General features: G+C 36.8%; 1 protein-coding gene across 1 annotated transcript in view; it reads left to right on the top strand.

Annotated features, from left to right (window-relative positions):
- The first annotated feature begins 59 nt into the window (after positions 1-59).
- The window catches only part of tns3.2 (tensin 3, tandem duplicate 2), a 47,168-nt gene continuing 33,497 nt past the window's right edge, over positions 60-13,730 (top strand). Inside the window, exons 1-10 of the mRNA XM_084432512.1 lie at positions 60-203; positions 1,738-1,916; positions 2,026-2,076; positions 2,445-2,567; positions 2,680-2,744; positions 4,388-4,471; positions 9,732-9,841; positions 10,238-10,298; positions 10,422-10,497; positions 12,776-12,905. Of these exons, the coding sequence (XP_084288638.1) occupies positions 1,767-1,916; positions 2,026-2,076; positions 2,445-2,567; positions 2,680-2,744; positions 4,388-4,471; positions 9,732-9,841; positions 10,238-10,298; positions 10,422-10,497; positions 12,776-12,905 (850 nt within the window). The 5' untranslated portion in view covers positions 60-203; positions 1,738-1,766. The remainder of the gene's footprint in view (positions 204-1,737; positions 1,917-2,025; positions 2,077-2,444; positions 2,568-2,679; positions 2,745-4,387; positions 4,472-9,731; positions 9,842-10,237; positions 10,299-10,421; positions 10,498-12,775; positions 12,906-13,730) is intronic.

Below are 13,730 nucleotides of genomic sequence, written 5' to 3'. Positions count from 1 at the left end.
TAGTGTTTCTTTACTCATGCTTGCCACACAACAAGTGCTGACAACGGGTGAACACACACACACACACACATACATAACAACGGCCAAAGTACATGTGAGCTCAGTCACGGACCAGACAAAGCCTTTTGCTACCTTTCTTTTCTCTTTCCGTATTCACAGACGTTCAGAAGATTACTGAGAGGATATTTCAGCCAGACAGAAGGGTGAGTTCTTTCAGCTGGTTTCTATATATAGCATTTCAATGAAGACAGCACTCAGGTGTGCGATTAATTTGTGTTTTGTTTCTTTTTATTAACGGATCTAGTTTGAGGTTGAAGGTTAAACAGGTTGCGGATTAAACATACTGTAGATAAGTGACCAGACGCACATCCGCATGGAGCGTATGGTGTAGGTGTGCAGTGCTGAAAGTGAAGGTGGATGAACTTTAAGAAAATGAATCTGGTGTGAACAGGGAACAAGGTGAGCAGATCAGTCGTGTAAGCCTTTATACACAATATAAAGTTATATTATTCTCCATTTTGCAGTAAATGGACAAAGAAAACAACCTTTGCTAGAAGTGGAGAATGGGTATGTTCGGAAGCAGGTATTTATACTGAGACGTAAATGGAAGCAAGAAGTGAAATCATTGTGAAGTCCTCTTTGTCTCTGTGTTGTCAATAGGTGTGTCCACGTTGTGTCAGGTCAGCTCAAAAGAAGTGGTCTGATTGGCTAATTTTGAGTCTCACTTCAGTCCAGTGGATCTGTTTTGCCTCTCCACCATCACATGACAGGGGTCAGACAAATGTCATTTAAGAGACTTACTGGCTGTCATGTGTTTATGTATTGGAAGCTGTTTAGTCTCGTGTGCTACATGTGTTAGAGGTCTTTTTTTATTCATTTGAACTTTATAAAAGCATTATTTCTGACACTGATCCCATATATTGTAGCCTGAAGTGCAGTAGTAATATGAGCCAAGCTGGTCTTTTCTTTTTCTAGATAAAAAGAGAGATACTGAATGAAAAGAATAGAGGAAGCATCCTTGGTGAGAGAATGTGTCCAAGCAAAATATAGATTTTAATCTTGTGACTCTAAGTCCTTGATGAGGGAACTGCGGTTGCTTATTCAGACTGGTTTCAGTTTCATTTATGCATGTATTTTTAAATGCTGCTTTTCAAATATCCTTTCTGTACTCTACCGTTCAAAAGTTTGGGGCCCGTAAGATTTTCTTTTCTTTTTCTTATTTTCTTATTTTTACTTTTATTCAGCAAGGATGGGTTAAATTAAAGTGTCATTAAAAGTGAAAGCCATTTAAATTGTTACAAAAATATATGTATCCTATATATTCTGTTCTTTTCAACTTTTTAATAAGAACATTGAGAAAACATATATCAGTTTCCAAAAAACCAAGACGAATTTATGCTGTATTGGCTGAAAAAGGAGGCTCTACACCATACTAATAAATTATTGTGGTCTAAAACCAGGTGTTTCAGCTTCATTGTCCAACCCTCAGAACCTACAGATTTTCATATTAGTTACATTTTAACATGAAGATTTTAATGGAAATTAAATGATGCAAAAAGCTCTGCATGTCTAAGTGTGCGTGGGCTCGACAAAGCTCTACCGATTCAGCCTGTCTTTCCAACCAGTGCCGTTCCTCCATGGATCCTTGCAGATTTGCTCATCCCTACATGCCAAAACAAATGCTTGTAAAGAGTCCTGCACATTAATGAACTGAATCCAGTCTCATCCTCTCTGCAGATCTCCTCGTGTGAGGGAACACCACTGTGATGGCGGAGGGATATGAATTTGACCTGAACTACGTTACAGAGCGCATCATTGGCGTCACATTCCACCAATCCTGCGCAGAGCACACGTACCAGCACAGCCTGCGCAGCATCACGCAGATGCTGCAGTCCAAACATGCTGATCAATACATGGTGAGAAAAACAAACATATCACATGTCTCTGTGTGTCTGTTGACTGACTTTGTCAGAGTGTTACTCTTGGGGGACACGTGGAACAAAATCTTTATTTTCCTGCATGCAGGTCATCAACTTATCCGAACACAGTGATGATCTCAGCAGGATGAATCGCAGGGTAAAGTTAAAATGTGTCATGTGACTGATGTTACAGATGTGTGATGGAATGTGCATTGCCATTCAAAACTTTGGGGTCATTTTTAATGTTTTATGCTCACCAAGGCTGAAACTTATTTTAAAATGTTAAACTTACAATTCAAAATAAGTTTTCTATTTGAATATATTTTAAAATGTAATTTATTTCTGTGATCAAAGCTGGGTTTTCAGAATCATTACTCCAGTCTTCAGTGTCACATGATCCTTCAGAAATCACTCTAATATGCTGATAAGAAATTTCTTCTTATCAGTGTTGAAAACTCAAACTGACCCCAAACATTTGAACGGTAGTATAATGTATAACTGTTGGCTCACATCTCTGACTGTTAGGTGGTGGATTTGGGCTGGCCGGAGTGTCACGCTCCATCACTCCATCTGCTGTGTTCTCTGTGTAAAAACATGAACAACTGGCTCAGCGCACATCCGGAAAATGTGCTGCTGCTGCACTGCAAAGTGAGATTTGAAGTTATTTGCACTTTATTCTCAGGTTAAAAGTCCATTATTTGTCACTGCGTCCTATAGGAATATCACAGTTGGTTAACTTTTTCCTATCTCTTTCATATAGGGCAGCAAAGACAGGGTGGGTGTGGTAATATCCTCTTACATCCAACTATCTAATGTTTCAACCAGGTACAACTTAATTCATATCCTTTGTTAACAAGTCAAAATATCTTCTTTATAAGACAATTGCCTTTTCAGACAAGCTGCTTAAAGGGATAGTTCACCACAAAAATGACAATTGTTACTAAAAGGATTTACTCACCGTCATGTCGTTCCAAACCTGTATGATTTTCTGTGTGATTATAATAAATGGCTGCTGGAGCTTTCAAGCTTTGAAAAACACTCAAATGCACAATAAAAAGTAGTCTGTATGGATTGTAGCCTACACTATGGGCCAGATTTACTAATAGCTTGCGCCAGCGACTACTCTCAGGATTTACTAAAGACACGCAGTGAAAAATAAGCGCTGAAAAGGCTCGGACAGGGTTATTTTTGCGGCTGACCTTATTGCATTTGTAGGAGTTTCCCTTCAAGATGCAAAATTTATGGGAGGAGACTATTTAAATGGATCATGCAAGGTGATTTACTAAGGTTTGCGCTCGTCAATTTACTGGTGTTTGCGCCATTATTTACATCCCAAAAAGCATGTCTTAAACCAGACTCTTAATTTGCGCTGCTCTTGGTAGATTGTGTTGGTCATTGTGGAAATAAACTTTAATTTGTGTGTCGTCAGTAGATCACGCGCAGAACTTTCCTCTCCCATCTGCGTTTTATTTTTGGAATTGCGTTCTCGCACTAATTTACCATGTTTAGTAAACCTGGCCCTATATTTCAGGTCTTCTGAGTTCATATAATAACTTTGCGTGAGAAAGAGATTTAAATTTAAGTCATTATTCACTGAAAATACTGATTCTGAGAGTTCATGAGCAATGTCCAGTTTTTTTTACCAAATCATTGTTTTGATTTGGATCTTTTCAATGAATTGTCTGAATGATTTGTTCAGTTATCCAGTCGCAGAGATTCTCAAGTTAAAAACTCACTGGTGGGGAAGGATGATAAGAGACCAATCTTCGTAGTTTCTATTTCGTGTTCCAAGTTCTGAATCCGAAATGCCCCCTACACCCTCAAATAGGGCATTATTTAAGGGGACAGACATTTGTAGTGGTGTTCGAAACCATAGTGGATGTAATTAAGTGCACTCACTCATTCTATCCCACATTGCACCGCAATAACGAGTGAACAGCCGATGTATGCTCAACGGCTGTCCGAATTCTCTCGCTGGTTTTCATTCACTCTTTCAAGTGACTAACATAGGGAATAGTGATTAAGGGTTTAGGGGGGATTTCTGATTCAGCCAGTGTCTTCAGGATTAAAGGCTATAGGCAGGTGAGGGTTTTTTTCAGAGTTGGAGCCAAACTCTACAGGACAGCGGCTCTCTAGGAACGAACTTGCCTACTCCTGGTTTAGAACAACATGACATAACTTTCTTTTTTGGGAGAACTGTCACTCCCTTGAAGACCTTTAAATGTTATTATAAGATCCCTCCCTGTAGACGCAGCTCAATCAGAGGCTGATTGTTATACTTAGAATACTGTCATAAAGCAGAAGTGTATCATAATAGCTCCCTTTTGCATCAGTCTATATTTAAATATATTTTGTGGCATGTACTGTGTGTTAATGCACAAGTGGCTAAACAAATAGATTTTATAGGTTTGTATATTCATTTGTGAACTTTCTGTTTCATGTTCTGTTTCATGTTCTCTTGTACCTAGTGAGGAACATGCATTAGATCTCTACTCCATGAAGAAGTTCTGCAGTGATAAAATGGTTAACCTCATGACTCCATCTCAGAAAAGGCAAGGCTCAATTGTTTATGCATTAACTTTCTTTTTTCCCCTTTTTCCAGTACACAGAAGGGGAGAGTTGGGTATAAAAGGAAATTAACAAGAACCATCTGATACACTTGACCCTACTGCTACTATATTGGGAAAAAATATTAATTTAAAGGGATACTTCACCGATTAGCTTTGTATCAGTAGAAACCCGGTAGTATTTTCGAATGACCGTGCTTCCCTCCCTCATGTCCCCCTGAGATTTCTGTATTGTGTGTCTGAAAAAAAAACTCTGATGACGCAAAAATCGTCATTTTGCGTCATCGGAGGCTTTTTTGGCCAGAGGCTAGTTCCGCATGTTTTCAACCCGCCCATAGGGGGTGGGATCTCACGATAAAAAAGCGTCTTTTCAGTTTCGAGTCAACTAGTAGCCTAGTTGTATCATTTCTTCCAATACTGCTCTCTGTAACCGGTAGGCGTGGCTTGGGAGTGGCCTCTTAGGGCAGTGAAGCACGTGCATTCTGGGAATTGTTGTCTTTCATCCACATGAGCCAAAAATACATTTTCTGGCTTTTCTCATTCTCAAGGCACCAACTTCTAAAATAATTTCACATTTCTACTACATAAATGACCCAATTTAAATACACATTCATCTTTCCAGCGGTGAAATATCCCTTTAATAATTCACAATTTGACAAATTATTGTTTGTGATCAGTAAAATTATTATTTTATTTTAAATTTGAATTTAATACTTTCATTTTGCAAGGATGCATTAAATGTCACAAAATATTTATATTTAAAATAAATGCTGATCTTTTGATCTTGAAAAATGTGTTACCGTTTTCACAAAAATATGTAAAAAGTTGCACTACTGTTTTCAACAATATAAATAATAAGAACATTTTCTTATTAGCGTGATTTCTGATTATTCTAATTATGAAATTCTAATTTCTGATCATTCAAATCAGGGTAACACTTTATTTTAGTGTCCTTGTTACGTGTTGCATGTAGTTACTATAGTAATTACTATAAATTGTGCATTTGTACAATTGTGCAATGTACAATGCAGTAAAGAAAAGTATATGATCAATTCGTTGACAACGTATGCTTTTACATTGCTTTAACTCATCAAAATAAGTTCAGCAATTTTCTACTTTTTTACAAGTTATACAAGATTCAACTCATTTTAAGTCAGTTTAATGAAATTTAAGTTGAAATGACTTAAACATCCAAGTTGACTGTACTTAATTTAAGGCAGCAGCTTTTTTTTTTTTTTTTTTACAGTGTAACCTTAAACATGCCCTAATTCTAACCCTATATAGTAAGTACATGTAGTTAACTATTAATATCATCATAATCATCATAATCACCCAAATCATCATATTAGAATATTATATTTCTGAAGGATCATGTGACACTGAAGACTGGAGTAATGATACTGAAAATTCAGCTTTGTCATCACAGGAATAAATTACATTTTAAAATGTATTCAAATAGAATAATGGCAATAATTTTTCCCAATATTACTGTATTTTTGGCACTTGGTGAGCATATAAGAGACTTCTTTCAAAAACAATGAAATATTTTACTGACCCCAAACTTTTGAAAGGTAGTACACTATATGGTCATGTGGAAAATGTTGCACTTGCTTTTGACACATGCTTACCAAATGATCCATCTTCTCCCTCTACTTTATACGCATTTCCATTGTGAAGAAGTGTTACAAATGAAACCTGTTGCTTGTCTTCTTAAAACATACTGAGGTGTTGGTCATGTTATGGCTTTTGGACACTCAGCAGTCTGTCATGAGTGAAGGTTTCACTCTGGACAGCGGTTCAGGGTCACACACGAGAGGAAATCCCCCTATGCAGTCTGGACGTCCTGACATTATTCACACTTCCCTTTTCTCTGAAACATCTTCATTTACACTTTGGTACCGTGTTGTGTTTTTTTTTTTTTTTTTTTTTTTTTTTTTTTATATATATACATCATCCTAAAAGTCAGCACCCGTCGTCACCCCTCACGCACGTGCAAACTAAGGAGGAGTTTTTACTCTAAACTCCTTTCCCTGCTGTTTAATGTATTATAATTTCCCTTGCCCTATGCTCTCCCATCTCTATTGACTCTAGAAACACTTTTCAGTAAAATGAGTTATTGTAAAGCTTTAAAAATCGCAACATAAATATTCAGCTCTGATCTGTTGCTGGAACAACACAATGAAGATGTGTTTGGCAACACTGTAAAGAAGCTATGTATTCTCTTTGATAATGTGGCGCACCCAGAATAGCAGTAAATCATGTTTTTTTTTTTTTTTTTTTTTAGGTTTCAGAATCAGTAACACTTTTCACGCCTTTATCTTGTTTGGTTTAACCCTTAAAGACCTAGAACATTTTTGGGGCGCCTGACTCACCTGTACTTTTCTTTGTTTTTCTAACCCATTCTAGCAGCAAGCATCAAGTGCCATATATCATTTTAAACAGGAGAACCTAAAGTTTCCAGCTAGCTAATTTAAAGTCCCAGTTTTACATTTCTTTTGTCAGAGAATTTATGAAATTAACAGGATTTTAAGAAAAACGGCAGCAAAAAATGTGGTGTTTTCAGTGTGAACTCAAACAGAACTTCCTGAAGTTTTGTTTTTTTCTTTTAGAAAGTTAGACTTGGTTGTTTTAGACTTCCAGATGAAATTTTGTCTACATGTAACAATCCCTCAGCAAGTTATAGCCATTTATTATAATATTATTCTAGGCGTTTTTGAGTAAAAACAGATGTATTACATTTACTGACAATGTAGATGTGTCCAAATAAGTTCAGGAAGTAAAGTAAATAGAAAAGTTGTTATATTACAACAGAACACTGAAGCAAACATTTTTCTTCAGAAAATTATATTATAATTTGACCATGAACAACAAATGCAAACAATATAACAAGTAGTGACAACTGTGCAATATAAATACTAATAATACAATATACAGAGTGTAAATGAACAAATGGTTCAAATAATCTTCACAAACTAAATACAAAAAGAAATAAACAGTGCAAATGAAGAAATGGTTCATTGAGGGTAATATACTGAGTGCTAATGAACAAATAGTGCAAATAATCTTCACAAACTAAATACAAATAGATAAATAAACAGTGCAAATGATTCAAACAATCTTCTGAATCGGAATTTTCCACCAGGTCTAACGACTCGTTTAAAAAAATCAATTCTAACACATCCTCCGATTTGTACTGCTGTTTTTTTTACATACTCATGCTCTTTCGTGTTATATGCTCTTTCGTGTTTTGCGCTCTTTCGTGTTTTGCGCTATGGTCAAAAACTTTGCATCCGTTAGTTTTCATGCGTAGTTTTCAATGCATTGCGTTTGTTAAAAATGTATAAAGAAACGTGATTGGTTGTTAAAATCACCAATCACTATGTTTGTTGGTTGAGTTGATGACCGTTTGGACGAATCTGGGCATGGGGGTGGGACTAAGCATCAACAATCGTTCCTGTTTGGCTCAGAGAAAGAAACCACATGTGTTTCCTTGACGAATCACTGCTGCAGATTTTGATGACGCAATCACCGGCACTACGCAGCCTATGAAAGACCAATAGAGACACCCGTGATAACACGGGAAAGCTGTGAATCTCATCTTTACGGTGCATTTTAAAGCATACAGATTGGATTAGCGACTCAAAAGTTATTAAACATTTTAGAACGATAGTTATTTTATGCCGCGGGCGGCCGTATCGGTCTTTAAGGGTTAAAGGGTTAGTTCACCCAAAAAGGAAAATTCTGTCATTGATTACTCACCCTCATGTTGTTCCAAACCCGTAAGACTTTCGTTCATTTTCAGAACACATGAAGATATTTTAATGAAATCTGAGAGCTCTCTGTCCCTCCATTGACAGCTGCGCAACTACCACTTTCAAGGCCTGGAAAGGTAGTAAAGACATCCTTAAAGTAACCCATGTAATTCCAGTGGTTTAACCTCAATTTTATGAAGCGACACGAATGCTTTGCGCAAAACAACAACATCATTTACCACTGTATTTACAAAATGGGGTGGAATAATTCCCTTTTTACAAGATATAAAATATGTCTCTGATGTCCCCAGAGTGTGTATGTGAAGTTAAAGATCAGAATACCCCACAGATATTTTTATATAGCATGTTAAAATTGTCACTTTTTGAGGGTTAGCAAAAACGGACCGTTTTATGTCTGTTCCTTTAAATGCAAATGAGCTTCTGCTCGCAGCACAATGGTCAGTGTCATTTTAACTCAGACAGACATGCACTGGAAATTTCTAAAACTTTTAGGCTTTATGTTCAAACCGGAGTCAGATGATGTCAACGGAGTCAATGATGGAGAGACTCAAGAAGAAGTGACATCATGTAGAATGCGACAGGACATTTCTGAATGGTTAGTTGATGAATTTATGTAGCTTATGTGTAGTGAACTTCTAGTCATTGATTAGCATATTCTGTCATGATAATCTATAAATTGCGTTCCCGGGGGTGGGGTTTATGTAAATTTTAGGGTTTGTGATGTCACTAACCTGGGAGGAATGTCTTGTAGTCCAGCCGTTTGTTGTAGTCCTTAAAAAGCAATTTCTTTAAAAGCAAATATCTCCCTTTGCTTTGAACTTTGAGCATTGTAACTTTGCAGATGTTTCTTCATGCTCAAACAGCAACATTACACACTAACTAAAGTTAGAAAAGTGAAATCATAATCAACCACCCCTTTAATCTACAACGCGTCAACACAACTCGAATGTGTCGTGGTGCTCTCATGAACACGTTGGCGATTAATATTGTGTAAATACACTGGTAAATCATGGGGGGGGGGGGTTTGCGCAAAGCACTCGCGCCGCTTTATTAAATTGACGTTAAACCACTGGAGTCACATGGATTACTTGTATATACTTACTTAATAATCTCTTTACTACCTTTCTGGGGCTTGAAAGTAGTAGTTGCGTAGATGTCATAGATTTCATTAAAATATCTTCATTTTTAACTGAAGATGAATAAAAGTCTTACAGGTTTGGAAAGACATGAAGGTGAGTAATTAATGACCGAATTCTCATTTTTGGGTGAAATAACCCTTTAAAATATTCATGCATTCTTTCTTCCACCTAAATCCTTTTGTTTTTTAAATGCTGATAATTGCCAATTAAGACCAGACTGATGCTTTTTTGCTGTTTTATTTTCAACATCTGAAGTTGTTGTGGGGTTGTGAGGCTTGATTTATTATTGTCTGATGTCAGTATGAGTGACTGAGGTGTTTGTGGATGGTTCAGGTATGTGCAGGTGTTTGGCAGGCTGCTTGCTCACCAGATCCACATAAACACTTCCCCTCTCTTCATCCACCGCGTTCATATCCATCCCATTCCTGACTTCCACCCTACAGGTGAGGAAAATGCCAATATCCTACGTCCAGTATTGAGTATTAGTTCACCCAAAAATGAAAATTCTGTCATCATTTACCCACTCTCATGTCGTTCCAAACCTGTATGACGTTCTTTCTTCTGTTGAACACAAAAGATATTTAAAACAAGATCATTAACAAAAATATCTTCAAAATATCTTCTTTTGTGTTTTACAGAAGAAAGAACGGCATACAGGTTTGGAATGAAATGAGCAAATGTGTGTAAATGATGCCAGACTTTTCAGAATTTTTATTCATTTATACATTAATACTATTTTTAAGCAGTTTTTTTATTTTTATTTACACAACTTGAAATGTTAAAAATGTGACCTAACTTGACCTATTAAACATTTTTTTCCTGGGTTTGTTTGTTTTCAGTGTGTCAGCTGTTTATCAGAGTGTATCATGGCACACAGACAATATACACATCAGGAGTGCAGTAAGACACTGGATATTATATATAAATACAATATTAAAAAGTATAAAAAAAAGAAAAAAAGTATTTGTCCATGTGATCATATTTAGAATATGTGTATATTTAGGGCTTGTGTATAACTCTCAGCCAGGTTGCCGTTGGTCAGACGGACAGTGTGTGTTTTATTCTGGAACCCCCACAGATGATCAATGGTGATTTCATGGTGAGATCTCTCTCTCTCACTCACTCACTCACTCACTCACTCACTCACTCACTCACTCACTCACTCACTCACTCACTCACTCACTCACTCACTCACTCACTCTCTTACGTTGTGTTTTCATATTTTATGGACATGAATTGTCCATAGACAATTATTTTTATACTGTACAAACTGTATATTCTATCCCCTTACACTAACCTTACCCATCACAGAAAACTTTCTGCATTTTTACATTTAACAAAAAAAACATCAAGTATGTTTATTAATCCATTTCCCTCATGTGGACCAAATGTCCCCAATGTAATATAAACCTGTACACACACACACGTTTTGTTTCAATATATTATTGAGAACATTGCAGACTTCCATGCATTTTATATCAGGTTAAGTTAACGATATTTTCCTATCACCTAACCCCGTGGTTCTAAAAGTGTGGGACGTGCAGAGGAACTGCAGGGGGTGCAGGAGATCAGAAAAAAACCCAAAGAAAAACGAAAACTGCCATTGCAACGGCGTTCAAGAGTGTGAATAGCGGTTGGCGCCTTGCCTTTATAAAGCGGCACCAAATGCCAATTACACTGAATCGTTCTTCTTTAACTTGTCACCGTCTGAAAAAAACCCGACATATAAGTTGCTCGCCAGAAAAGCACCTCTTCAGCGAACGGCAGAACAAACTGCTACAGCCACTGATTATATATTGATTGTATATACAGTGAGGAAAATAAGTATTTGAACACCCTGCTATTTTGCAAGTTCTCCCACTTAGAAATCATGGATGGGTCTGAAATTGTCATCGTAGGTGCATGTCCACTGTGAGAGACATAATCTAAAAAAAAAAATCCAGAAATCACAATGTATGATTTTTTAACTATTTATTTGTATGATACAGTTGCAAATAAGTATTTGAACACCTGAGAAAATCAAATGTTAATATTTGGTACAGTAGCCTTTGTTTGCAATTACAGAGGTCAAACGTTTCCTGTAGTTTTTCACCAGGTTTGCACACACTGCAGGAGGGATTTTGGCCCACTCCTCCACACAGATCTTCTCTAGATCAGTCAGGTTTCTGGGCTGTCGCTGAGAAACACGGAGTTTGAGCTCCCTCCAAAGATTCTCTATTGGGTTTAGGTCTGGAGACTGGCTAGGCCACGCCAGAACCTTGATATGCTTCTTACAGAGCCACTCCTTGGTTATCCTGGCTGTGTGCTTCGGGTCATTGTCATGTTGGAAGACCCAGCCTCGACCCATCTTCAATGCTCTAACTGAGGGAAGGAGGTTGTTCCCCAAAATCTCGCAATACATGGCCCCGGTCATCCTCTCCTTAATACAGTGCAGTCGCCCTGTCCCATGTGCAGAAAAACACCCCCAAAGCATGATGCTACCACCCCCATGCTTCACAGTAGGGATGGTGTTCTTGGGATGGTCATCATTCTTCTTCCTCTTACTGATTGTATGGGGTGGACAGGTGTCTTTATGCAGCTAACGACCTCAAACAGGTGCATCTAATTTAGGATAATAAATGGAGTGGAGGTGGACATTTTAAAGGCAGACTAACTGGTCTTTGAGGGTCAGAATTCTAGCTGATAGACAGGTGTTCAAATACTTATTTGCAGCTGTATCATACAAATAAATAGTTAAAAAATCATATATTGTGATTTCTGGATTTTTTTTTGTTAGATTATGTCTCTCACAGTGGACATGCACATACGATGACAATTTCAGACCCCTCCATGATTTCCAAGTGGGAGAACTTGCAAAATAGTTCAAATACTTATTTTCCTCACTGTATTTATATATATTATATATTTATATTATATATATAAATTAAAAGTTATGTTCTGATCTATTATTCTCTCTCACTGTTATATTTTTCAACGATTCAATGACATTACAAAGTGAAACTATTGCAGGTGTTTTTCATTGCACCTTTTCAATGTAAAAAATCATTCAAGTTTTTTTTTATAATTTTTGTGAAATGATGTGGCAGTCAGAGGTTTAAAGGAGGGCGTGACCAAAATAGGTTGAGAACCACTGACCTAACCTGACCCCTACCCCTAAACCACAGAAACAAGTGCAAAACTGGATCCCCCCAAAAAAGCCTTTTGGCTATACTTGTGAGGGCCAAATGTCCTCAATTATATAGTGAAATATTATGACAACCACCTAGTGAGGACATTTTCTTTGTCCTCATTAGTTCAAAAGGCTCATACTTTTTTTTTTTACACTAATCTTATGAAAACTGCATACTGTATCATCTTCATTTCTTCTTTCTCTGCAGATTGCGTGTTATCATAAAAATGTTTCCGTGGGGACTAATGAGACAGTGTTTCGTGTGCAGTTTCACACCGGCGCTTTGTCTGGCGACCAACTTTCCTTGCAGAAACAAGACCTCGATCATGCCAACAAAGGTACCCAAATTGTTTTTTGACAAAAATCATCGCACACAAAGGTGGCCCTTGTGATATCTATTTGCATTAGCAAAATAACAAACCAAATGACATTTATCTTGTAAAAAAATTTCGGTAACACTTTATTTTACAGTGTCCTTGTTACATATGTTATATGTACTTACCATAGTAATAACAATAAATTATGCATAATGACTTGCAACTAACCCTCAACCAAATCCTAATCCTACTCTAACCCTATAGTAAGTACATGTAGTTGCTTAATATTACTCAGTACTTAAATATATAATTACACTGTAACAATGACACCTTAAAATAAAGTGTAACCAAATTTAATTTTTTATTTTATATATGCAAAGCTTTATATTTGGTACAATGTAATTGTTGTGTTCGTGTTGTATTGCAAAACACTTTTGCTGCTATTGAGGTAGGATATGGGTTTGGTGGTATGTTTAAGGTTAAAGGGTAAGGCAAAGGTCAACAGTGTAATTATAGATGTAATAACAGAAATTAAATAGAGCTGTAATTACATGCAGGTTTTTAAAAAATACGAGAACAATGTAAAAACATGTAAGCAATAAGTGCATTCTATCAAATGGTTATTTTATATGTTCGTACATGGTAGATAAAGACACTTTATATAAAGTGGGACTGATACAGTAATAGATACATTGTTCAGATTGATTACTGAAAGTATTTGTACCAGAAATCTGGTCGACAAATGTTGTTGGAAAATGTTCATAGTTAGTTCAATGTTGGCTCTGTTAAAAGCTCTAGCAGCAGTATCTGTAATCCATACGGTTTGGGGCCAACATATGTTTGTAC

This window comes from Rutilus rutilus (genome assembly GCF_951802725.1).
Source record: "Rutilus rutilus genome assembly, chromosome: 15".
In the NCBI taxonomy this organism is placed as follows: domain Eukaryota; kingdom Metazoa; phylum Chordata; class Actinopteri; order Cypriniformes; family Leuciscidae; genus Rutilus; species Rutilus rutilus.
This window is presented reverse-complemented; position numbering and strand designations above follow the sequence as displayed.